Below are 26,680 nucleotides of genomic sequence, written 5' to 3' on the forward strand. Positions count from 1 at the left end.
CTCGTCCTGTTGGTTATTTTAATTTTGTCAGACATGAATTCTGAGTTCAGAACCTGAGCCCTTGGTGCTGAGTAGAGTGCCCTTTTCTGTGTCCAATGACAGCAGTACCCCTCCTGATTGTATTGTCCCTAGGCTATGCATGAGGTTGAGGACTTTTCTAGTATTATCTGCCCCCTGGTGTCCCGTCACAAACCCCACCTGGTCCTCGTGTATAATGTGTGGCAGTATTGGTCCTAGCCTTAGTGCATAAAGTTTGGCCAGGATTTTGGTGTCTGTGTTGAGGAGGGATATTGGCCTGAAATTTTGTGGGCAGGTTGGTTGTTTGCCTGGCTTTGGTAGGGTAATAACGTGGGCCAATTGCATCTCCTCAGGGAGTGTCTCCGTGCGTATGGCTTCGTTGAATACTGCAGCTAGGTAGGGCGCTAGGATCTCCCTAAATGTGCTGTAATAGGAGTTGGCGAAGCCATCTGGGCCCGGGGTCTTTCCTTTTGGTATTGTCTTTATCGTGTTGCTTACCTCCTCTGGGGTAATAGGTCGGGCCAATGGTTCTTGCTGTTGAGCCGTCAGGGTTGGAAGTTTGATTTTGTTTCTGTGTCCGAAGGGGTGTGTGTGGTTGGGTCGTTGCGGAGATTGTATAGGTCAGCGTAATAGATTGCGAACTCGTTGCTAATAGCAGTGGGCGTCAGAACTTTCCCCCCTGTTCTAGAATTCAGATATGCTAGCTTCTGTGTTTGCTGCTGTTTTTTGAGCCTAGATGCCAGCATGATGCTTGTTTTATAAGTAATCCCTGTGCTACGGCTTTGTGTGCTTGCCATATTGTGTGGTGCGATAGTTCGTGGTTGGCATTGTCTGCAAAGAAGTTTTTTAGGGAGTCGGATAGGCTGTCTGAGAAGGGCTTATCCGTCAGAAGGATTTTGTTGAGCCGCCAGGGGCTTCTGTGTTTAAAGTCATAGGTGTCTTAAAATCAATTCCACGGGGGCATGGTCAGACCATACTATCGGTCCCACCCCACAGTCCACTATTTGCCCTAGTGTTGCTCCCCGCACCAGGAACCCATCAATCCTAGAATAAGTGTTAAGGACCGGTGAGTGGTAGGTATACTCCCTATCGTCTGCGTGCGTGACTCTCCACGCGTCGTAGTAGTGGTGTAACGACAATAGTTTTGTTAGGGTTGCACTCTGATGCTTAAGCGGTCTATATCTGGGGCTACTTTGGGAGAGAGTGGTGCCCAAGGTGGGATTGAGGACATGCTTTAGATCCCCACAAATGATTGTTGTGCCTTGTTGTACAGTTGATACTCTGTGGATTATTTTGTGTATTAAGTTCCTCTGATTGGTGTTTGGGGCATAGATGTTTGCTATTGTGTAAGACATTGTTTATGCGCCCCACTATAATGACATGACATATCTGCCTTCTCGGACAGTGTCTTCTGTGATTAGTTCAAAGGCAACTTTCTTGCTTATCAGGGTGGAGACTCCTTTTGATTTAGTATTAGACGTGGAGTGGAATTGGTGGGGGTCTGAGTTGGTCATAATGTTGGGATGATTCGTTCCCCTAAAGTGTGTTTCCTGTAAGCACACAATGTCGGCATAATTTTTGCATATGTCTCTCCCCAGGAGGGTTCTTTGTACTGGGAGGTTGAGTCCCCTTACATTATGGCTATAGAACCTTATGGTGTCATGTATGGAAAGTGTCTGTATGTACCCAGTTGATATTGTTCTACTATGAGGTACTGCCTTCCCCAGCTTTTTTGAGCCAGGCAGATCCCTCTTGCTAAGACCCTCAGTTTATTTGTTATGCATGTCTTCCCGAAGTGTGTCTTCGGTATTAGGAGCACATTTAGTTTGTCACCGTAGATGGTGGACATTGTGGCTGGGCCACCCACTAGGCCCTGATATAAAGGGAAAGGTTTTAGATAAGGTTTTGTAACAGTGAAAAGACAGGCTACTGAACTATGTACAATGCAACATTCAAACTCATAGAATTATGAACAAAAGTGCCAGAGATATTACAAGGTTCCCATAGGGGGAACCATGGGGGTCGGAGCGAAGTGCTTCGATCCTGGTTGAGGGTGTAGATATTGGGGTTTTGCCACTCTGGATACGATCCATCAGCAAGACGTCTTGTGGTAAGTCAGGTACAAGAAGACGGAAGAGCCCCGTTGCATAGGCGGGCAGATCCTGGGGGCTTATTTTTTTTCCGGCACATTCCGCAGTCTTAAGTTACTGCGTCGTGCGCGGTCCTCCAAGTCTGCAATTTTGGCCTCATAGTCATTCAATCTGTCCCATGCTTCTTCCACCTCAGTAGTTAGGCGGTTGTGTGCCTCCATTTGCGCCTCCATGTGGTTTTCTAGGTCCGAGGTGTGGGAGCTTAATTTGTGGATATCGGTGCAGAGGTCTGTAAATGATCGCTGCAGCGTACCTTGTAATTTCGCCGCCATGTCATCGAACATAGCTTGCAGCCCCTCCGTGGTGAGTATTAGGCCTGTAGCCTTGGTGTTTGTTCCTTGTTCGCTGTCTGTCTCAGTGCCATCTTAGGGATTCCTCCTGTATCACTGCTCCTCTTGCTTGCCCCTGTTTGGCGCCAAAAAAGTGTAATTTGTCCTGTTTATCGGACGCTCTTTTGTTTTTGTTATGAGACATGGTCTGGATAGTTTTTGTGCTCAGTTTTTCTTTAGATTTGAGTCATAAAAGTTGTGTGAGGGCCTAAATTCTGCTGAGCTAGCAGAGCATGCGACCACTTGCGTTCAGGTCCAGGCCACGCCCCGGAAAAAACCTTAATTAATAGTTTTAAAAAAATAAGCAAAATCCAGGAGACGAGCCAGGGTCAGGATCAGCAGAAGGTCTACAAATTGAATTTGCTCTATGGAATAAAAGTAAAGTCAGCCAACAGATAGTGGGGAGCAAGGCAGCAACCTTCCAATGAAGATTCAGTTTTATTGTCTTATCTTGTGTTTATTTTTTTTTGCAAAGACTGCAAAGTGGTAAGTATTAAATCACAAACCATGAACATATATGTAAAGTGTTTTAAATGTCTGTTAAATCATATAGAACCCCATAAACAAAGGGTTTTGGAATCCCTTGGCTTCTCCAAATGTACTGTGGGCCAAACCACATGACTGCCCATAAATAGTCTGAACACATACATCAAACTAGGAGAAACTAGAAGACAGAGCTACTTTACTCAAAATAGAGCCATTATAGAGAGAACCTATACTATTTTCACATCTGAGTGATCCTACCTATAAGGGCAGTCTGGAATCCCTCTGCTCTGCACGAGAAATACAACAATCCCTCGCGATCATTCTGGCTTTCAGTGGCTTCTGCTGTTATTTATATAACGGTGCAATTAATGCTTAAGGGTACAGTCTACAATATAATATAATGTACAGTGGTACTACGAGAAAGCAGGATCAGAAAATTAAGAAAAAATTAAATGGACATGCGTCACTTGACAGTTATTTTTGCAAACAAACACTTTTAAACATATACAAACCAAAATAAGGCAAGAAAAATTATGAAAGTAATGCTTATGAACTTACTATTCGTTGGCAGTAGCAGGAGACAGAAACCCAACATCAGTCTTTGCATGAATCACACTAACTCTTCTCCCTCTTTCAGGATGTTGGGAAGTGAAAAGATATTTTAACTACACATGTGTATATTTGTCAGGTATGCCCAATGCACTTTTTTCCTGCATTCCTAGGGATAGGACACTGATTGGTTAGATCAGTGTTCTCCCTTGTATGGGTGTGAAAAGTATAAAAAAAGAAGCAGGTAAATATAGGGGGAGGAAGGGGGTAATGTTCTGCAGAGTGAGCCAACTGTATCATTCAAAGCTAAAGCTTTTTTATGAAACCATTGTCTTAAAGTAATGCATGTCCCTTTAAGAAAGGGGGCCCTTGACCGAGCAGATCAATGAAGACCAGATGTGGGAGAATAAACATAATCTGCAAATTCATACTTTGCTTTTCTAGATGGATTCCATGAGATGGTTTTTCCATGGTGAAGTTTTCACAAACAATCTCACGACATGCTTCCGAAATATTGTAAATCTGTAGGGAGAGCTGAATAGACTTGCCTAGAAAAGGGGTCCCAAACCATTACATGCACAAGACAACCAACATGTAAATGAGATATCATACCTTGATCAGAATGCATGCTGTAATCCCTGCAGAATTTAGTTTCACAAGTATTTAGCAATTCCCAGGTATTGGCATGTGTAGAATTAAAGAAAATCGCTTGCATTGAATTCAGTGGAAGAGCTCACATCACTACCACACTTAAAAAAGCATGGTAAAGAAGTCTCCTGGTGCACATGTGCAACATCACAAGCATCATGGGCATGCATTGTAAGCATGTGCACACCATCAGAAACACGTGTGTGAATGTACTAGCACGGTTTAGATGAAAATTATTCATCTACTTCCTTGTTGCTGATGATATTTGTCCATGTAGTAAGGACTTTCAAAATGAAGACCTATAAGGCTTTTTGTATATTTTTATCGTTCCTGTAAGTGACTAGTTTTTTTTGTATACTCATTGGAGTTTCTACTTTTTGACCATTAAAAAGTATTTGTTTCTGTGTTTCAGTTAAACATTTTTTTATGCATTACAACACAGGATGTCAACTCCAGCCAATATAGCCAAATAGTATTTTTTATTATCCACCCATATTACAAAAAAATTCAAGTTTTTTTTGTTTCTGTCAGGCCCACTGACCTCTAACTTGAAGACAAAAATAGATAAAGTAGCAGGTCCAGGCCAGAAATTGTCCATGAGATGTAAGGTAAATGTATCCGATTAATGCTACACTAACACAAAATAGTCCGTGAAGGCAGGAGTGCATTGTCTCCTCAACAAACCCCAAGTGAATTTAATTCCTCAAACTTTTTATGATTGGTTGCCTGGAGAGAGGTGGTTCAATGCACAAAAACTCAAACTGAATTCTTCTTGCTCACTGCCTAAAGACATTTTAAGGAGGTCAGGTCTTATGCTTCTTTTAGCAGGAGACAATCACCTAATTTGTTACAGTGCGGCAGAATTTAACCAATAGAAGAGCATGTTTCTCTAAATGTTGTTTCATGAAGAGCTACATTAACATTGTTTTCGGTTTGATTTTTTTAACTTTTTTTTTTAATTTAGGAAAATAGTTTTTCCAGAGCTCGCTTTGTTTACATTATATATTTATATCAAAGCAAAGATAAAACAACTAGGTGGACTTATACGTACAATTTAGCTAAATAATAATGTGCTTTCCAAGCAACTTTAAATACCTAAATCTGTGGCCTAATACTAAACTTTGCAGTTGATCAACACTAATTAGAAACTGTCAAATTACAAAAACACATTGAAACGCTAGTGGACTTTGTGTACAAACATCACTATCAACTCTGTAGAAAACAATGATATGGGAAGAGTGATGCTTCAGCTTAAGTTCTCTTCGTGGAATATGTTTGCAGACAGTATGATTTGCTTGTTTTATATCTGGTTGGTGTACCTCAAGCCCAACAGGCATCATGTAAATGCAGTTCTGCCATTATTATATGATTAATATAGTGCAAGCAAATTCCATAGTGCTGTACAATGCAAAAGCAATTTAACCCATTTACATATTCCAGAAGACCCTAAGCAATAAATGCATGGTTTTCAAATACATGTAAAAATACCTGAAGAAAAAGGCTTAATAGTACATATACTTTGTGCATTCTAGGTTTGGATATTGCACCATTGAGTTTTCTAGGACCTCTAACATTGACCAGATAGCTGGACGACTACAGTGTGATTAGTGAATGTGGGCGCCAAGTGGGAATATGGCTAGCAGAGCTGCACAAATAAAGCAACCATTTCAAGATAGTTTCAGTGCTCAGACTGCAAAGCACCTAGGTAACATGCAATGGATATATTAAACAACATTTATGTGCAAATCTCTGTGGGTAAGCAGCTTTCAAAAATTGGCTTTTTCTTCTAACTGCTATTAATGGATACAGGTACAGTATTCCAACTTTATCAAAATAAAGCCTTTCTGAACTCTTATACACAATACAACATTAACACTAAAAGATTGAGGGGGTATTATAGCTGAACAGACCTCACAAAACATTTCCATTCTACATGTGCACCAAGGTACCCAACAGTTTAAAATATCTAACATGTCTAACAAAATACCTGCCTCTTATTCGCCATCTTGTTTGGCATCAGAGTCAAAACCTTACGATTTCTTTACTAAATACCCTAACTTGTTTGTGTTATACATGTGTTATAGCAAAACTTTTTGTGTGTGCTCAGAATGTAAAAATACTAAATACATTTGCATGCGTTTTTCAGGACCTCTATTAAAAACTGCAATAAGGATATTTTCTGAACATAACCTATTGTGGCCATGAGGCGGCTCTCAGGGGCTTCTATTTGCTTTGCTTTCAAATTCTACATTTATTGCAATGCAAAGTTGTTGTTTTTTTTAAAAACATTCATAAAGGGACCTGCTGCTGGTACCTTGCAGCAAAGTGCATCAGTGTTCAGCAACAACAAATTTCATAGATCAAGAGGCGCAGTAAAGAGAGGAGGAGGGAGAAAAAGGTTATTCGTAAACTATGTGACTCATTTACAACAAAGATCCTCAAAAACTGCATGAAATCAGTCTAGTAACTATAGAAACCAATTTCTTCAGCTCCATATCACACGTCTCACACCTCAATTGTCTTTATTATCGTCTGCTGTCAGATCCTTAATCAGAAATGTGAACAGGCTTGATGATTTATTCAGGAGGGGAATGAAACTGTAGGTCAATTGGAATATATATATATATATATATATATATATATCACTGTATCTATATATTTATATAGATGTATAGATATATATACACACACACACACACCGATTATATTGATATATTATATAGATCTCCATTGCACACCTTTTCCTCTCTTCGGCCTTAGGTACTTTCATCTCATTCTGTTCCCAGTAGCTCTGGGCCAATTCTAGCAAGCTTCAATATTAAGGCTCAATTAAAATAAGCTCTAATTAGTGCAGCTTTTTTCTCCCAGGCTACAAAAGTCAGGAAATGGATATTGGGAAATGTGAAAAGAAAAAAAAAAAAATAATAATCAGCTACCGAGTGAAAGGCTGCAGACATAAATGAAGGTATTTGTTGATTTGTACAGTTGCTATGCAGAGGCCTCTGGGAGTAAATGCTTAACCAGCCTAAGCTATAAACCAAAACCCCTGCAGCTAAACATGAACTGAGCGAAAACAAGGGCTCCATCTCAGAGCTGAAAACTGCTGGGCTCAGAAAATTAAAAGCCCTAGGCATTTTCCATTTAAAACGAAATCCCAGAACCGCCTCCTAGCCAAAGAATTATAAGCAGTATCAGATTTACAAAACGAACAATTACCCTGGAAAAATGTACAGTCCCACATGCTAAATGTATGGTACTCCTCTCCCCTTCTTTCATTTCAGACTTGCTGTTTTTCAGAAGATACACACAGAGGCCCCTCCAATACCTCCCCAAATATGATGAGCGTAGGTTTTCTAGACAGAGGCTCTCAAAAACAAAGAGGAAGAAAAAAAAAAAAGTTCTTCCTTCAGCAAGAGAGACCGCCTGATTTGAAATGCTGCCCTTGCCGCTGGCAATTCCTGTCCTTCCCCAAGGCCTGTATAAATGGTATGCAAAAGCAAAATAAACTCTGACCTAAATGCCAAGAGAACATATCCAACGTTTTCATAAGCTCTTTGCTGTTAAGACTCCTGGAAAATGCTGCAAAAAAAGTGCTCAGCACTTGAAAAAGACAAACAGGCGATGAGCTGAATCTAATGTAATAAAGGTATCCTTACTTGTGAAACCTTACCTCTTTGGCTTTCTGTTTTAATCTTAATTGTTCTGGATCCTCTTTATTTAAACGACTCTGTAAAGAAAGAATGTATATATTATTTCCAAAATGATTAAAAAAAAAATATATTTAATACATAACAATTTTCTCCAGCGATTAAAAAGTTTTTCTGCGGAGGGGAGGGGGGGGAAGGAGCTGACTTATTCCCGGACTGCCAAGACTCCCTTAATGTATTTTCATTCCTTTTCACGGAGGTTGACTGACTCGGATCAAGCCTGGAGGAACGCCAGGCTTTAGAGATGCCAGGGCTGTCACTCAGGTCAAGCCATGACATGAACTTTTCTTCAATGCTTGCAATGGCATATGTGGCTTATCATAATGTGAATGAGAAGTCATACAAATATACAATAAAAACAAGCTATTTTTCTGTTAACCATAAAAAGGTGTTTTTAATTAATAATTGAACATTAAAAAATACACAGGAGGGGTTATAATTTTGTGTACAGTTCTAGTTTTCATTCTACATCGAAACATATTCCTTTTGAAACCTTAGAGGGACCAGAACAACCATAGCTGGTATGGTGTTATGGGCCCTTGTACACTTACCTTTTATATCCTTTTTTTTTTCCACGTTCTGCTTCTTCACATGAGCTAACACCAGTGGCGGAACTACTGCGGTAGCATAGGTCGCAGCTGCGACCGGACCCACCACTCCAAGGGGCTCGGCCGCCCTGTGGACCCCTGTGACCGGGTGCCTGCCACCATGTGTTGTGGCCGTGGGCCACACATTCAGGGGCTCATCGGGTGGCCCATGCTGTTAGGGCCACCCGATGGCAAAGTATTACCAAGGGGCCCGGTCAGTGCTGTGCCGCTTTAACAGCCCGACCGGGCCCCCCTCTATGATGACATCAGAGCTAGGAGGAAGTGACTGCCTCGGTCACTCCTCCCAGCTTACACACAGCGCTGCGCAGGAGGAAGAATAGGAGGGAGTCAGAGTGGAACTCTGACTCCCATCAGCCTGAGCCACCACTGGTCCCAAGGGTAGTCACCCCCCTGCACTTAAATGGTAGTTAGCAGGAGGGTGACTAATGTATGTGTGTGTCTGTATGTCTCTGCATGTCTATGTGTGTGTGCCTCTCTATGTGTGTGTGTCTCTGTATGTAATGTATGTAGAAAAACCGAGCCCCTGAAAGAGACTGTGTGGTGTGTTTAGGGATACTAAATCAGGGGGTAACCTAACATTTTACACAAAGTACGTACAACAATGTCCAATGGACTCAAGGTCCAACAGCCACAAAAGGATCCCTAATGGATATAGACAAAAAATAAATGTACAATGTTATTAGATAAAGGACATACAGTAACAATTAGTAACCATGTAGTCACAGTGATCCTTAAATAGGAATCACTGTGAGTCACTTCTATATAACCAGTCTTAAGTAATCTGCTGTGAAATGTAGATCAAGATAGAAACAATGTATCTTGAAATATATAACGAGTTGCTTTATATCAATAAGAGCAAAAAAATAAATAAAACGGTTAGGTCAGAAAGTATCTCTAAAATACCTTAAAAGAATAGGGGAGGCATGTAGCATCTTTCTTGTCTTTCTATAATAGACTGACTTCAAGGTCGCCGACTAAAAAATTAACCAAAAGAAAGCTGGTGCAGAAAAAAAAACAAAAAAAAAACAGGAAAACCTCTGGTGGGCTATATAACCACTGTATCTTCCAATTGTACCCCTAAATTCAATCAAATCTCCCACAATTCGGTCCTATATAGAGAATTCTACTGTGTTTGCCTCTGGCATCGATGTAGTGCTACACTTCAGACTACAACTCCCATCCCCTCCAGCCCACCCCCACCCAGTCCTTGCACATATACGCCCCCTCTATCTTTCTGCGAAAACAACTTTGTTGGTTTTTAATGGTTACTAATTGTCACTGTATGTGCTCTGTTTGTAGGTGTATCTCTGTATGTGTGTATGTCTCTGCATTATGTATGGATCTGTATGTATGTATCCATATCTTTATGTCAGTGTGTGCCCTGTGTATCTGTATGTGGGTCACTGTGTATTTGAATGTTTGTCCTTAAGTGTTTGTGTATCTGCACGTGTGTCTGCGTGTATATATGCATTTTGTGTTAGTTTGTGTGAACGTGCGTGTATGTTCGTCTGTGTATCAGCATGTGTGTCCGTGTATGCATCTGTATGTGTAATATGGTGTGTATCTGCATGTATGTCAGTGTATGCACAGTGTGTCTGTGTAACTGTCACCTTCCTTCACCCTCCCACACTCACCCCCACACCCATGCCATACTCACCCTATTATACTCACCTTCTCTCACCCTGCCACACTCAACCTATCTCATTAACCGCTCCAATTCTGTCATACTCAATTCCCCAACAATGCCTGTGGGACGTTAATGAGACACATGGAGGGGCTAAGGGGCTGGAGTAGGTGAGACGTATGGGTGTGGTCCCAGGACAATTTTCGCACCCGGGCCCCATGGTTTCTAGTTACGCCTCCGGCCTACACCTAATTTCCCAATGACACACTACCCATCCAACTGACATCCATACACAGTTATGAACAAACTCCACAATGCCGTTTCAGTAGAATCTACAGCTACTATATTGCCAATATTACTATTACTTATGGATGGAAAAAAAAAAATTAAAAAAGCATGCTTCAGGATTTCATTATCCAAAACAGGTGGTCGAAAGCACTTTCCTAATGCTTTCACTAGACACTAAAGACACTAGTCCAAAATTTATAAAACAGTACACATTTAATAATGCCGCTGTACTAAGGGAAAATTTACCTTATACTTTTTTCAGGTCCTATAGCAGCAGTAAACTAGGGATACAGTGAGATCCAAACTAAGGGAAAGGTCAATTCAAGTAACCCCAGCTTGCAACCTGGGACGTTTTAGCCACGAGGCAAACAAGGCATTTGCCTTGTGCGGCAAAAAAAGCCGCCCCAAAATGCCCAGGGCAAATGTCTTGTTAGCCTTGCGGCTAACTGACATGCCAGGCGGCCTGCTGGTCGGTCGGCGCTGACGAAGGAGCACTTTCCTCTGAGCGCTCTGCTCAGCTCCCGCGCGCGCCACAGAGTGATGCTGGGAGCCGGAATATGACGTAATTTTCCAGCTCCCGGCCTCACTCTGTGGCACGCGAGGGAGCTGAGCAGAGTGCTCAGAGGAAAGTGCTCCCTCGCCAGCGTCGCCCGACCGACCAGCAGCCCCACTAGACCCCAGGGGGTTAAATAAAAAAAAAAGAGAAAAGTGAGTGTGTGTCTGTTAGTGAGTGAGTGTGTGTCTGTTAGTGAGTGAGTGAGTGTGTGTCTGTTAGTGAGTGAGTGAGTGAGTGTGTCTGTTAGTGAGTGAGTGTGTGTCTGTTAGTGAGTGAGTGAGTGTGTGTCTGTTAGTGAGTGAGTGAGTGTGTCTGTTAGTGAGTGAGTGAGTGTCTGTTAGTGAGTGAGTGAGTGAGTGTGTTAGTGAGTGAGTGTGTGTCTGTTAGTGAGTGAGTGTGTGTGTCTGTTAGTGAGTGAGTGCATGTGTGTGTCTGTTAGTGAGTGAGTGCGTGTGTGTGTCTGTTAGTGAGTGAGTGCGTGTGTGTGTCTGTTAGTGAGTGAGTGCGTGTGTGTGTCTGTTAGTGAGTGAGTGCGTGTGTGTGTCTGTTAGTGAGTGAGTGCGTGTGTGTGTCTGTTAGTGAGTGAGTGCGTGTGTGTGTCTGTTAGTGAGTGAGTGCGTGTGTGTGTCTGTTAGTGAGTGAGTGAGTGAGTGTGTCTGTTAGTGAGTGAGTGAGTGAGTGTGTCTGTTAGTGAGTGAGTGAGTGAGTGTGTCTGTTAGTGAGTGAGTGAGTCTGTTAGTGAGTGAGTGAGTGAGTGTGTCTGTTAGTGAGTGAGTGAGTGAGTGTGTCTGTTAGTGAGTGAGTGAGTCTGTTAGTGAGTGAGTGAGTGAGTGTGTCTGTTAGTGAGTGAGTGAGTGAGTGTGTCTGTTAGTGAGTGAGTGTGTGTGTGTGTCTGTTAGTGAGTGAGTGTGTGTGTGTATGTGTCTGTTAGTGAGTGTGTATGTGTGTTAGTGAGTGAGTGTGTCTGTTAGTGAGTGAGTGTGTGTATGTGTCTGTTAGTGAGTGAGTGAGTGTGTGTATGTGTCTGTTAGTGAGTGAGTGAGTGTGTGTATGTGTCTGTTAGTGAGTGAGTGAGTGTGTGTATGTGTCTGTTAGTGAGTGAGTGCGTGTGTGTATGTGTCTGTTAGTGAGTGCGTGTGTGTCTGTTAGTGAGTGAGTGAGTGTGTCTGTTAGTGAGTGAGTGAGTGTGTGTGTCTGTTAGTGAGTGAGTGAGTGTGTGTGTCTGTTAGTGAGTGAGTGTGTGTGTCTGTTAGTGAGTGAGTGTGTGTGTCTGTTAGTGAGTGAGTGCGTGTGTGTGTCTGTTAGTGAGTGAGTGCGTGTGTGTGTCTGTTAGTGAGTGAGTGCGTGCGTGTCTGTTAGTGAGTGAGTGCGTGCGTGTCTGTTAGTGAGTGAGTGCGTGCGTGTCTGTTAGTGAGTGAGTGCGTGCGTGTCTGTTAGTGAGTGAGTGCGTGCGTGTCTGTTAGTGAGTGAGTGCGTGCGTGTCTGTTAGTGAGTGAGTGCGTGCGTGTCTGTTAGTGAGTGAGTGCGTGCGTGTCTGTTAGTGAGTGAGTGCGTGTCTGTTAGTGAGTGAGTGCGTGCGTGTCTGTTAGTGAGTGAGTGCGTGCGTGTCTGTTAGTGAGTGAGTGCGTGCGTGTCTGTTAGTGAGTGAGTGCGTGTCTGTTAGTGAGTGAGTGAGTGTGTGTGTCTGTTAGTGAGTGAGTGAGTGCGTGTCTGTTAGTGAGTGAGTGAGTGCGTGTCTGTTAGTGAGTGAGTGAGTGTGTGTGTTAGTGAGTGAGTGAGTGAGTGTGTGTTAGTGAGTGAGTGAGTGTCTGTTAGTGAGTGAGTGAGTGTGTGTGTCTGTTAGTGAGTGTGTGTGTCTGTTAGTGAGTGAGTGAGTGTGTGTGTCTGTTAGTGAGTGAGTGTGTGTGTCTGTTAGTGAGTGAGTGTGTGTGTCTGTTAGTGAGTGAGTGTGTGTGTCTGTTAGTGAGTGAGTGCGTGTGTGTGTCTGTTAGTGAGTGAGTGAGTGAGTGTGTCTGTTAGTGAGTGAGTGAGTGAGTGTGTGTGTCTGTTAGTGAGTGAGTGCGTGCGTGCCTGTTAGTGAGTGAGTGCGTGCGTGCGTGCGTGTCTGTTAGTGAGTGAGTGCGTGCGTGTCTGTTAGTGAGTGAGTGCGTGCGTGTCTGTTAGTGAGTGAGTGCGTGCGTGTCTGTTAGTGAGTGAGTGCGTGCGTGTCTGTTAGTGAGTGAGTGCGTGCGTGTCTGTTAGTGAGTGAGTGCGTGCGTGTCTGTTAGTGAGTGAGTGCGTGCGTGTCTGTTAGTGAGTGAGTGCGTGCGTGTCTGTTAGTGAGTGAGTGCGTGCGTGTCTGTTAGTGAGTGAGTGCGTGCGCGTCTGTTAGTGAGTGAGTGCGTGCGTGCGTGTCTGTTAGTGAGTGCGTGCGTGCGTGCCTGTTAGTGAGTGCGTGCGTGCCTGTTAGTGAGTGCGTGCGTGCCTGTTAGTGAGTGCGTGCGTGCCTGTTAGTGAGTGCGTGCGTGCCTGTTAGTGAGTGCGTGCGTGCGTGCCTGTTAGTGAGTGCGTGCGTGCCTGTTAGTGAGTGCGTGCGTGCCTGTTAGTGAGTGCGTGCGTGCCTGTTAGTGAGTGCGTGCGTGCCTGTTAGTGAGTGCGTGCGTGCCTGTTAGTGAGTGCGTGCGTGCCTGTTAGTGAGTGAGTGCGTGCCTGTTAGTGAGTGAGTGCGTGCCTGTTAGTGAGTGAGTGCGTGCCTGTTAGTGAGTGAGTGCGTGCCTGTTAGTGAGTGAGTGCGTGTCTGTTAGTGAGTGAGTGCGTGTCTGTTAGTGAGTGAGTGCGTGTCTGTTAGTGAGTGAGTGCGTGTCTGTTAGTGAGTGAGTGCGTGTCTGTTAGTGAGTGAGTGCGTGTCTGTTAGTGAGTGAGTGCGTGTCTGTTAGTGAGTGAGTGCGTGTCTCTGTTAGTGAGTGAGTGCGTGTCTGTTAGTGAGTGAGTGCGTGTCTCTGTTAGTGAGTGCGTGCGTGTCTGTTAGTGAGTGCGTGTCTCTGTTAGTGAGTGCGTGCGTGTCTCTGTTAGTGAGTGCGTGCGTGTCTCTGTTAGTGAGTGCGTGCGTGTCTCTGTTAGTGAGTGCGTGTCTCTGTTAGTGAGTGAGTGTCTCTGTTAGTGAGTGCGTGTCTCTGTTAGTGAGTGCGTGTCTCTGTTAGTGAGTGCGTGTCTCTGTTAGTGAGTGCGTGTCTCTGTTAGTGAGTGCGTGTCTCTGTTAGTGAGTGCGTGTCTCTGTTAGTGAGTGCGTGTCTCTGTTAGTGAGTGCGTGTCTCTGTTAGTGAGTGCGTGTCTCTGTAAGTGAGTGCGTGTCTCTGTAAGTGAGTGCGTGTCTCTGTTAGTGAGTGCGTGTCTCTGTTAGTGAGTGCGTGTCTCTGTTAGTGAGTGCGTGTCTCTGTAAGTGAGTGCGTGTCTCTGTTAGTGAGTGCGTGTCTCTGTTAGTGAGTGCGTGTCTCTGTTAGTGAGTGCGTGTCTCTGTTAGTGAGTGCGTCTCTGTTAGTGAGTGCGTGTCTCTGTTAGTGAGTGCGTGTCTCTGTTAGTGAGTGCGTGTCTGTTAGTGAGTGCGTGTCTCTGTTAGTGAGTGCGTGTCTCTGTTAGTGAGTGCGTGTCTCTGTTAGTGAGTGCGTGTCTCTGTTAGTGAGTGCGTGTCTCTGTTAGTGAGTGCGTGTCTCTGTTAGTGAGTGCGTGTGTCTGTTAGTGAGTGCGTGTGTCTGTTAGTGAGTGCGTGTGTCTGTTAGTGAGTGCGTGTGTCTGTTAGTGAGCGCGTGTGTCTGTTAGTGAGCGCGTGTGTCTGTTAGTGAGCGCGTGTGTCTGTTAGTGAGCGCGTGTGTCTGTTAGTGAGCGTGTGTGTCTGTTAGTGAGTGTGTGTGTTTCTGTCAGTGAGTGTGTGTGTTTCTGTCAGTGAGTGTGTGTGTTTCTGTCAGTGAGTGTGTGTGTTTCTGTCAGTGAGTGTGTGTGTGTTTCTGTCAGTGAGTGTGTGTGTGTGTTTCGGTCAGTGAATGTGTGTGTGTTTCTGTCAGTGAATGTGTGTGTGTGTTTCTGTCAGTGAATGTGTGTGTGTGTTTCTGTCAGTGAATGTGTGTGTGTGTTTCTGTCAGTGAATGTGTGTGTGTGTTTCTGTCAGTGAATGTGTGTGTGTGTTTCTGTCAGTGAATGTGTGTGTGTGTTTCTGTCAGTGAATGTGTGTGTGTTTCTGTCAGTGAATGTGTGTGTGTTTCTGTCAGTGAATGTGTGTGTGTTTCTGTCAGTGAATGTGTGTGTGTTTCTGTCAGTGAATGTGTGTGTGTTTCTGTCAGTGAATGTGTGTGTGTTTCTGTCAGTGAATGTGTGTGTGTATTTAGATGGCAGGGCAGGGGGGAAGGGTTGGGTGGGGGTGGCGCCTGAGTTTTGTCCTGCCTAGGGCAGCACAAAACCAGGATACACCACTGCTTGCAACACCTTATGCCCAAAAGAAGCTTCTGCCTAAGAAAAGATTTCTAGTCTGTAAAGGCAGATGAAAGTATTGAAAGAAGACTATGCTGTATGCTCTTTTGACATTAAAGTGATAAAGTCATGCTTCCTTAGGTGAAGATGAAGACTGACATAATGATGGCAACACAATGGATTGACCAAAACTAAGTTTACTGAGAACTAGGAAATACATATGCAAAGTTTCATGAAATTGAGAGATCATCTAGAAAATCTGTGTGGTCTTGCTCGACTAGGGAAGCAAATTTCCAAAGTTCCCTGTTTGCTCTTGCAGCCATCACATCTGTTTCAGTAATTTCTCTAAATATTTCTCTGCTTAAGGACTAATTTGTTTGCTCATCTTAGATCGTCTGCAATGGTTTTGTCTATTCCTCTGATGTATGTCACAGAGATGTCTTCTAAATTTTCTTCTGCCCGTTCCATAATTAGGAAGCAGAGTACTGAGAAACTGTTGATATAGGTTACTGTGGTGAGGTTATCCAATTGAATTGTTCCTGCAACCTCTGATTACTGTGTAATATTGAAAGGCTAGACGTACTTTCCATGCCGCTTTCATTTCTCTAAAATTTGAAGATAACGTTGAGTCTTGGTGACTCCAGAAATTGTGATGCATGACTGTATCTACGTTTGCATCCAAACTGATTCCAGAAGCATCTGTAGTAATAGTTAGCCATTTAAGGGGTTAAATTGTTTGCATACATTTTTTATCCACTCAAAGGCTTCTTCGCTGAAGCCTTGGACCAATGCTAGAGGAAGAGACACTAGATGATGGGCACCATTTTTGCAACCTTAAGGTTAAACTGTTTGTAAACGGTTTAACTCCTTAAAAGAATACTGTACTGTGTTAGTACACTTATTTTTAAAATACTTTAAAGTTCTTTGTCTCAGATGTATATTCTAGCATTAATGCAATGGCTTTAAGACTAAATGAAGTCTAAAATGTCAGGGCCATCAGCAGCCACCTCTTGACATTCTGCTTATGCCCCCAATGATGTCATGAGGTCACAAGACAAAGGTCCAATCCAATGAAATGTCTCTCAGAGAATCATTGAACACTGATTTCCTGAGAAGCTGTGAGCGACACTGCGCATGTGTGCAATATGTGACATAATATACTATGAAGGAGTATGAGAGGCAGGAAGTAACTGTTCTGGCTTTCCATTCAGAGGGCTTGGAAATGTGGTTTAAAGCTGAGCTTTCAAGCCTGCAAACAATAGGCATTGAAAAACAGAATATGGGGGGGATATTAAAGGCACTATAACAACAATTACGATTAAATTAATTTAGTGCCTACAGTGTCGCTGTAAGATAAGATAAAGCCCATGACTTCTTGGCAACATAACAGCTTCACTGAAATGAAGCCGATATAGTGTTCAGAGTGTTCCTTTACAGTAAGCTATAACAATTGGAAACACTTTTGATGCTCATTGTATGAATCTTATAGTTCATTTTAAAGCATTGGAGAACATCTCTGTATGAATAAAAAGGGTTCAACTTACCTTAGCTGCTCTGAGCAGCATTTCTCGTTCTTCTTCACTTTTGCGCTGTTTTTCTATCTGTTCTAGCTGTTCTAGAAACTTAAGTTGTGCGCGGACATCACTTGACTGGAGATACCGATCAGATTGCTGGAATCAAAACCATGTATACAGATGATTAAAAGACAGCATAAGGAACATAAGACACAAAGACTTGCATTTGGGCAAGTCAAATTGGCTGTCTGAGTAGGACTCCAGGATAAGAGCCATGAATGAACCAGATGAGAAAATATTTTAGATACTGATTGACAAAGACCCTGCTGGGTCAAAACATTGCTGTTTTTCTGCACTAACAAAAGCAGCTTAAGTGCCTGCACCATTATTCATTTTCTATATCTGGAAGTGAGACCTGGCCGTCCTCGAGTCCTAACACCCTAAAAGTCTGAAGAGTGCGGTATCGATTACTTTTCTTACAAGATACTGATGGTCACACTGGCAACCATATGTGCCTAATAGGAGAGGGCTGTCTGTTCTATTCTATATTTGCAACCACCATTTCCTTAATCCAACTTGTAACAGAGGGGGTTTGGTTTCTGCCTTATTCTTTGGTCATTGTACCGTGTGGCATTGCATTTTCCAACAATGATCCATACAAACTAGGAATAATGTGGCTTAGGAGGGAAATAGGAGGGAAATAAATAGATAGAGGATGACCTGGCATAAAGAATATGCTAGAAGTGGTCTGTTTGTGTGTGATGAGAAGAAAACCTGTCTAACAGTAAAGATTACCTTCGCCTGTCATTTTAATCATTTAGGTATACAAAAGCTCATTAACATCATAACTTTACACTTAGTATTTTTATTAACACAGTGAATTAAATCTTGCCTCCTGTGACAAGACATTGTGCCACAAATGTAGGAAATAGGTAAACCACTGCAGTAAATATTTTTCATATGTTCTTAATGCCCCAGAAGCCACGATGCATGAATTATAGGAGTCTGTTTACTTCACCTTGTAATTCATAGACCTGTGCTGTGCTGCTAGCGTCAGTTTTTCAATGAGCCCTCGCAATCGTTCCTGAGTCGCGAGAGAGACCAAGTTCATAACATCAGAGTTAAGTTCCTTAATGTCATGCCTTTTACCTGTGATAGCCGAGAAAATCCATTACATATTTTAGTAGGAATGGATAATTGAAATAATTAGCACAGCGGGTATTCTGTTCCCTCTAGAAGTCATACCCATTAAGAAGAGAGGCTTGGAGATTATGATTTTCTTGGTAAAGTCACAACTTCAAAGATATTATGCATTACATTAATAAAACTTAGCCTAAAGCTTTACAAAGAAGAGGCAATGTTTCATGTGGCCTTCAGAATATATCAGCTTGCAAGGTCAGTTTTAGGACACAAATATTAAGTATACAAAAATTACATTGTCTTCACATATGATGCAAAAATCTACCACACAGTTATTTCAGTATTCTGTAGAGATACTGGGTAACTAGATCCTAAACATAAGATACATTCTAAAATGTTATCTATCTGCAAAATAATACAGTTTTCTTCTATAAGTATAATCTTTTCTATTTTTTTTTCTAGAAAATTAGCTACATAAATAAAAGTAAAAACAATAATAAAAAAATAATAAAGAGCTAAACTGTAATTTAAGTTGTTAAATTAACAGGATTCATTATTTCTTCCATTAAAATTATTTGTCATAAATGTCATGTTTGATTGTATACAGAACATAAAATAGCAAGACAATTGAATGTGCAGATTTGGGGAAAAACTGAAGTGTTCTGTGAAAATCCACAGCCATGACCAATGGACGTGTAGCAGAGTTGAGTCCAGGCAATATTGCAAAATAGCTACAAAAAGTGAAAGACAACAGGTTTTGCTACAAATGATACCATTAAATGCAATTTGGAAGCTGTATAGTCACACTCGTAGAGACAGTATCTCTCATATATCTATCTCGTGGCAATAATGCTAACCCAACATTTAACAAGTTTCATATACATCTTCTGTCAGGAAAACTTAGGTGATGTAATTTGGAATAATTAGGCCAGATACGATCCATAAAGAAATAACTATAGGCATCCAAACAACTTTAGGTGTATAGATCACGCCCCTGCAGTCTCACTGCTTAATTCTCTACAATTTAGGAGTTAAATAACTTGTTTCTGTTCTCGCAACCTTAGCCACACCTGCCCTGGTTGGGACTCAGAGTCTACCTGAAGAAAATTATTTATTTTCAATCACGTTAACTTACGTTAGAAGTTTTTATCTCAAGTTCTGTAAATTGAACTTTAATCACACAGAAAGTTCTAGCAGGGTATAGAAGGCTATTAACCCAATTAAATTCTAAATTAAACAAAACATGCAATAAAGGATGTTTAAATATTAGGTCTCTTTACAGGAATTTTAGAACGCTGTGTAGGTTACATGCAGGGAAGATGCAACTATGGCTACATAAACAATGATTTAACTCCTAAATGTCAGAGAACTTAGTGGTAAGACTGCAGTGGCATATGTTTCACACCAAAATGGTTTTATTAAGCTAATTTTAAACATATACAATAGTTCTGTAATCAAAAGGCACATATGTAGATTTGGAAAAATAAGGTGTCATTTATATGTAATCTGTAAAATAAAATCCTAGCATCCTGTGCATATTAGTCCCATTTTGTTATTGGTTATGTAGTATAACAAATGACAAGGATTCAAACTGAAACAGAATGTGTTGACATGGGGCAGCCCCGTCTTGAAGCTTGTTAATATGGAGTTTGACAAAAGCTATGATTAGATGCACTTGCAGGGTATTTTATAAACAGTGTCAAGTTAATAAGGGCTATGGTATGACTTTCATTAATGACTTGATGGCCATGTTCGTTACCAGTTAATGATTTTAAAAAGCTCTTGAGACTTGTTAGTTTGTACAGGATGGTAAAAGTTCATCCTTCTCCTGCTGTTCTGCTATACTTTGTCATTATGGGTTTGTAAAATAAGGACATTATTGATTCTATTCTATGTGTGAGATATCTGTGGGTTGGAGATGCTAACCCTACTAGAGAAGAGCTCTAATTAATTAATTTGGGAAATGGCAGAGTAACTATGACTACAATAGTGAAATCCTAACTGATGCACAGAGGACTTTAATAACATTACGTTACTGTTTAATTTTAAACATGTTCCATAGGGGATCTGAGAGTTGAGTCCAATCGCAATTGAATAATCTGTGGAGCAACAGGTGCACCAGTGATGTATTCACGTCACACTACTGTTACACTAGATTTTCTTCATAGCCAGGACTTTCCTGATGTAACTAATCAGTATGGAAATGTAATGCAGAATATGAGAATGACAGGGCTAGACTAAAGTTAAATATGGGATCATAAACAGAAGCTGAATGAGGATATAATACAAAGTTGGAATGTGGGTCTTGACCAAGAGCACAGAGTAAGTCAGAATCCAGAGTGAGAACAATACATTGTATTGTCTTAAATTCATATATAAACTCCATGTGTTTATTGCTCATCTTTTTAAAACCATTATCTCCAAGAAAAGTTAATAAAATAAATAAAATAAATTACGTTGTATTTAATTTTTTTTTATGTGTGAGAAGTTGTTTGACAGTGCCATTTTATAACTTTATTATATTTTTTGCAATGCTCAGGTATTTGTTTACTTTTTTAAAGTTAGTCTCCACAATCAAAGTAATGTCATCAATATGCTCCCACTAGATTACGGTGTTCCTCAAGTTTCCTGGAAGACTTCAGAATTTGATAGGAAGCAGTGTGCATGCTACCAAATATTTGGAGAGTGGGTATTTTATATGGCGGACATTTGAAGTACACTGAAAGAGTTTGATAGGTGTACTTTAACATTTCACACAGTCAAAATTAAAATGGTTCAGACTACGTTTTCCAACTCATTTGAGCTCATATTGTAGCTTAATTTACCCATTTAAGCGATTTTGTGCAGCGAGCCAGACAATAGCGTTCGCGAAGGTCGGCTGCTGGGCTTCACCCCCTAATCAACATAATTCTTAAGATTGAGAACCAAATCATTATTTTTATAATGGTGCAGATCTAATGTAGAAGGTTCTGTATTCTTTATGAAAAATCTCTAAGTGATTCATCATAATATTTGTGAAACATACATAGCAAACATACGGTCTACAAGAGCCTTTGTATGCATCTCTTACACCCTACTATACTATACCTATTTCCAAGATTCTGCTTTGGAGAGCAGATGTAAAAAGGAAAGGATCTTCCTGACATGACCGAATAACTGCACCAACAAATTGTGAGTTGGTTGCCAAGATACAGGCATTTTCTTCATTAAGGTTAACACCAGCCATAGAGGTGACATCATTAATATCATCTTCCTCCCTAGAAAGCAATTAAGAAACCAAGACATGATAAACAAATAGTAAGAAACACACAAATCATTAACAGGCTATAATTCTCATAATAATGTTCTGTCTCTACACCTGGACATCAAAGTATTGTTAGAAGAGGAAAAAAGTGTCTAATAAAATAATCTTGAAATGTTAAAGAACCAAATTTCGACAAATTGATTGGTTAAAATAGCTAAAGAAAAAAAAATATTAAGATCAGGATATAGAATATTTGACACGCAGTGATCAGTTTTCTTGAAAACTAGGATTAGGAGGAATTTTAATGAGGACATCTAAGCTAAAACAGGCTTTAAATCATTAGGATGTAAAATCAGCCAGTATGTTAATTTTGAACAGTGCAGCAATTTTTTTTAAATAGTTAATTTCAAAATGCAAAAGGTTTGAAAGGCAGCAGCAGATTATATAACAAAATGGTGATATACATTATACAAGTTTTTTATTCACATACATTAACAATATATCAATTGACAGACTATATTAGAACATATTGTGAAATTAGTCAAAGTAACAAGTAACAGCTCAGCTCACCAACATTAAAATCATGCTTACCAACCCCCCTTTTTCCTCTGACAAGATTAACCCCTTAAGGACCAAGCTTAATTTGTTTTTTTCACTTAAGGACCAAAGCAATTTTAAAATGTTTTGCTCTGTGTGTGTTCAACTGCAATTTTCATCTCTCTCATTTACTGCACCAACACAAATTATATATACCATATTTAAAGGACAAAAAAAGGCTTCTATTTCATATGACAAACTAATGTTATATAAAATGCAACATAAAAAAAAAGGTTTTCCCACAGTTTTGCCAATAATAAGTGCGTAATTACTGCAGCTTAAGAAGAGCAATTCAAAATATACTTATTTGTTCTGATTTATAGAGTACATAATATGTCTGAGATTTTTTTTTTTATTCAAGGTTTATTTGCATAGTTTTAACATACAGCAGTAAAGGCAAATACGTGTATCAAGAGTAATCTGTAGCTTTACAATTACACGGTATAGCACATTGTTTGATAACATAACAGAAAATACTATGAGGCTACTGCACATTTAACCTGACTATGTCTCAGTGTATGTCAGTCTCAATACGTTATTTTATTTTAATTTAGGTCCGAATAGCACAGCAGTGTCAAGTCTTGGCATCGGTTAAATAGCCAGTTATGTCAGGCGGTTCTGGTTTTGGTGACGTTAAAAGTGGTAGGTTCTGTTACGTGTAGTCAGGGATTAATTATGTTTTGTTTGCTGGGTGCTGTTGGCTCATGATAGTAAGACGGTACATTTAGGCCTTATAGCAGAGCCTATTACATCTTAAGGTGCCTATCTAGTATATCCAGCCTACTCGGTCTATGTCAACGTCCTCGAGTTGTTAGCCTAAGGCAGCAGAAGCCTTTGTTTAACTTTAAAGCGTTGGAGCAGTTGTAGTGGTCACTAGTGGCACAGGTTTCCAGTGTTTGTTTGGGCCGTTCGGTCCATCATTGCCGGTATGCTGGTTCGGAGCCTAATTAAGTACATTTGGTCAAACAGTAATGACATAAGACTGTGCAAAGCGTAGTATAGGTCACGTCATGTGTTGTAACAAAGTTGTTCCCTCCTTCCAAAAGGGGGAGACATTAAAAGGGAAAAAGGGCCTACGTGAAGTCCCCATTTAATCACCAGAGGGAGTGTCTCCCAGCGGTCTAAAAGGGCCTTGTGCAGTGCACGCGCGGCCGGGCATAGTAATACACCCTGAAGTGGTAAAAGGAAAAAAGTAAGGTGGTGGCATTACACATATGGAACAGGTCTTCTCCCCCCCTCCCCCCCTCCCCCCCCCACACCCCATTCAGGCATAGCCGTCCATGACAGTCAGGTGTAAACAAGCAATATATCCTACAATATGTGTCTTAGCTCGTATCCGTGTGCTGTGTTTAAGCGATAGGCCTTATATAGCAACTGTAGCGTTAACAGCGTATTCATTTTTATAAAAAGGTTATATAGAGCAGTTAAACTAATAGTACATGAGCAGTTAAAGCTACAAATGTGTAGAACGCATTGTAATAGCCTGGCTTAATATATAATAAAGCTATCTAATTGCAATATAATATATATCAAGTTGTTTTCGGTACAGTACAGTTATTGTATGGATGTAGTATTAACAACTTGGGCTCTCGTAGCCACAACAGAGCTGGACTATTCTCAATGTCCGTTTGCTGGAGATTGTTCATTGCGCAACCGCCCTGCAATCCTTAGGCCGCTGGGCCTCCATCTGTCCACCCTGCAACAACCCCGGTCCGTCTCCAGGGCACTTCGTAACTTGTGGGCACTCGGGAGCAGGGGCGGTCCATTCGACTCCCACACCTAGAGTCCACGGGCCCCTCTCTCCCTGCACCTCCCCATCGCCACCCAGTGCCCCAGACTCAGAGGCGCGCGGCGCCCTCAGTCTCACCCGGTGCCGGCCACGTGCTTGGAGCCGGCGCGCACCCCCCCCGGCCACCGGTCCGCCAGAGGGGGTCGCGCAGGCCCGCCCCACCGGGCTCACAGCATCAGGGACATGGCCCTCTGGGGACCCCACATACCCATGGGCCAGGGCACCCACACCTCCAGCGGGCCGGCAGTCCCCGCAGGGGATCCATCAAGTGCTCAGCTGTGCCCAAGTCCATTTGGGCGGTCTCGAATGGTCCTCCGACCCAGCAGCAGTGCCTTTGTGGTGTATTTGCCAATGTTGAGGTAGTCTCTGTGTGTGCCCGAGTCTCTTTGCGCCTGATCAGGGTGCTTCTGATGTTTCAGCCCCTCCGCGGCGACTTCTAAAGTTGCTGGCTGACTGATTGTCGTGCAGCCCGTGCTAAATGCAGGCGGTCTGTATTTGGGCCGTGCGGGTGCTCCCGTTGCGGCCAGCCCTCCCGCTTGGAGGCCGGGATATCCCCCCCGGTCGAGAGGGGGGGGGGGCAGGGCCGTGCCCCGGGCCGAGGTACTCCCCCCGTCTAGGTGTCCTCAGCGGGACCGCTTGGTTGTGCTACCCGCAGTGGGCGCTGGGTTTCCGGCTCTCCGTGTAGGCCACGCTCGGCCTTCTCTACTTGCCCGGTTTGCGGTGAGTGTCGGGTATCGGGGGTAAGCTGGTGCCTTCGTCGGTACATTTCTGATGGAGCTTTGTGTTTTTTAGGCAGTTTTGGGGCGATATTTTCGCCTTTTTGTCAGCATGGATCAGGAGCTCATGAGAATGGCGTCTGGTCGGCCCGGCGGCCCGGCCCCGCCCCCCCATGTCTGAGATTTTAGGGGCAGAGACAAGATGAATGGCCGCACTCACAGAGAGCTCTGCGCAGGCTTCATGGGTCGGAAGATCAAAACACAAAAGTCAAAGAAACCACATATGGGCTAAAACATTGGAGATTAATGGCCACAGGCATGAGGTGCAGTGGTGCCCAAGATGGCAAACTACCCGGGGCCTACTCTGTACCAGACATGCCGGCACCTTTAACCCCTTATGCTACTCCGGTTACTACTACAGTGCTGAAGGCACTTTTTGCTAATCTGCACAAAATATCTTGACAGATGTAGTGGTGCTTCACTCAGACACCCAAGGCCTGTCGGGTAAGATGGGTGCCCTGGAGAACACCTCCACGGATCACACGCTCCAGATTGCCACAATACAAAAAGCAGTCACAGAGGTTCAACAACACAAAGAGGCGAACAAATGCTGCTTTTCAGCGGTAGAGGATGCAAGATGCAAAAACAATGAAAATACAAGGAAGATATACCAGCCGCAGCTCTCACCACGACAGAGTAAAACTGTGTGTCTCGATGGCTTAGTTTGTGTACCCAAATCCCCCCCCCGAGAGATCTAGTGGTCCACTTTCAAAGTGGCAAGGACAATGCCGCTGTTCGAGAGCACTAACCATATAAGTTTGAAGAGATATCAATTTCCTTCTACACGGACCTCTTGGGAGGCACTCTGGCGCGCAGGAGGTCTCTGCTACCATTTAAATCCCTCCTTCGGAAGCACAATATCCCATATAGATGGCAACTAACACGCGGTCCTTCGAGGTGAGGAAAGGAATCTGGTTCATGACGTTCCAGAGGTGACATTCCTGTTAGCACTGCTGAACCTTCCATTGGACTCTCTGAATAGTACTGGGTTTGGGGCACCTACCTGAGCTCCACACTGCTGGAAACCAGAGACTACTATTCCTTTCAGTCTTTGCCAGCCTCACCGGTCTGATATGCTGTGGTCACGACCTGACCCAACCAAAGTGAATGCCTACCATTCTCTCAGTGGCCTATTAAGTTAACTTTGTTTATTTCAGTTTGTTTAGTTGCTAGTTTTGTTTTAGTTTAAGCATTATGCATATGCCTCCTCACTTTTCAGCCCAAACTATTATATGGTCAACTCACTACCACCCGCCATCCCGTTATTAAGAGCACACTCAGGCGAGCATATCGATGTCTCCAGTAATCCTGGAACTGTCTTGAACTATACGTTTGATTCAGCTTTGCAGCATAGTGCCCATACATATACATAGTATAACAGTATTAGTGATACCCCAGACGATCCTAGCCAAAACCCACAACACTCAGTGTATCACTTTCTACAAATAACAAAAAAAAACAAAAAAAAAAAAACTCATAGGTTATGTAGGTATAGGCTACTGTCTACTGTTCTGCTCAAATGTTGAGATAAGCACTCCTCTTCTTACACATCATCATGGTTTTGTTGTATCTATGACCTAAACAATTGAACAAACGTGTAAACTCACCTAATTTCGAGCACCGGTGCTGGCTCCACCCCTAATCCGCCTCCTTGGCTGATGTAATCACAATTTATGATCCCAGCCAATCACAATGCTTTCCAATGGAAAAAAAAGCTGCTGTGACCAATCAGCATCTCTATAGGGAAACTTCAGCGTCTCCATGCAGAGTGTGGAGATGTTTAACGTTGTGCTACACACTGCAGTGGAGACGTTTAATGTCAGTGCTGCACAATGTGCAGCACTGACACAGGAAGCACCTCTAGTGGTCATCTAAGGAGTGGCCACAATAATGGGGATTTTTATCCCCGATTGCAGTGCTAACTCTGAGCTCAGCATACAGAGCATAGGTCAGTCTAGGGCCACAAATGTTAGCCTCAGCTGATCTAGGGGAACCCTGGGTATCCAAAAATACCTGGGGCTCTTTGGTACCAGCAGTAATTTATCTGAAAAATAAAAAGGTGGTATGTATATTCAAAGGAAAAAGGGCTAAGTTAAACAAGAACAGAACAACAGCACCCAACAGTAATGGAGTAGCAAAAGAGGTATTCGTGAACACTAGGGTAAAGCTGGTGCTACTGTAATGTATTACCTGCCATAGGGCACTCCAGTATGGTGT

At 42.4% G+C, this 26,680-nt stretch overlaps 1 protein-coding gene across 1 annotated transcript in view; it reads right to left on the reverse strand.

Moving 5' to 3' along the window:
* Positions 1-26,680, reverse strand: part of TAF4B (TATA-box binding protein associated factor 4b) — a 191,752-nt gene that overhangs the window by 19,781 nt on the left and 145,291 nt on the right. Inside the window, exons 10-13 of the mRNA XM_063451451.1 lie at positions 21,145-21,314; positions 17,936-18,066; positions 16,948-17,073; positions 7,851-7,907 (exon numbers count right to left, since the gene is read on the reverse strand). Coding sequence (XP_063307521.1) covers positions 7,851-7,907; positions 16,948-17,073; positions 17,936-18,066; positions 21,145-21,314 — 484 coding nt within the window. The remainder of the gene's footprint in view (positions 1-7,850; positions 7,908-16,947; positions 17,074-17,935; positions 18,067-21,144; positions 21,315-26,680) is intronic.

The sequence above is a fragment of the Pelobates fuscus genome, chromosome 4 (genome assembly GCF_036172605.1).
Source record: "Pelobates fuscus isolate aPelFus1 chromosome 4, aPelFus1.pri, whole genome shotgun sequence".
NCBI lineage: Eukaryota > Metazoa > Chordata > Amphibia > Anura > Pelobatidae > Pelobates > Pelobates fuscus.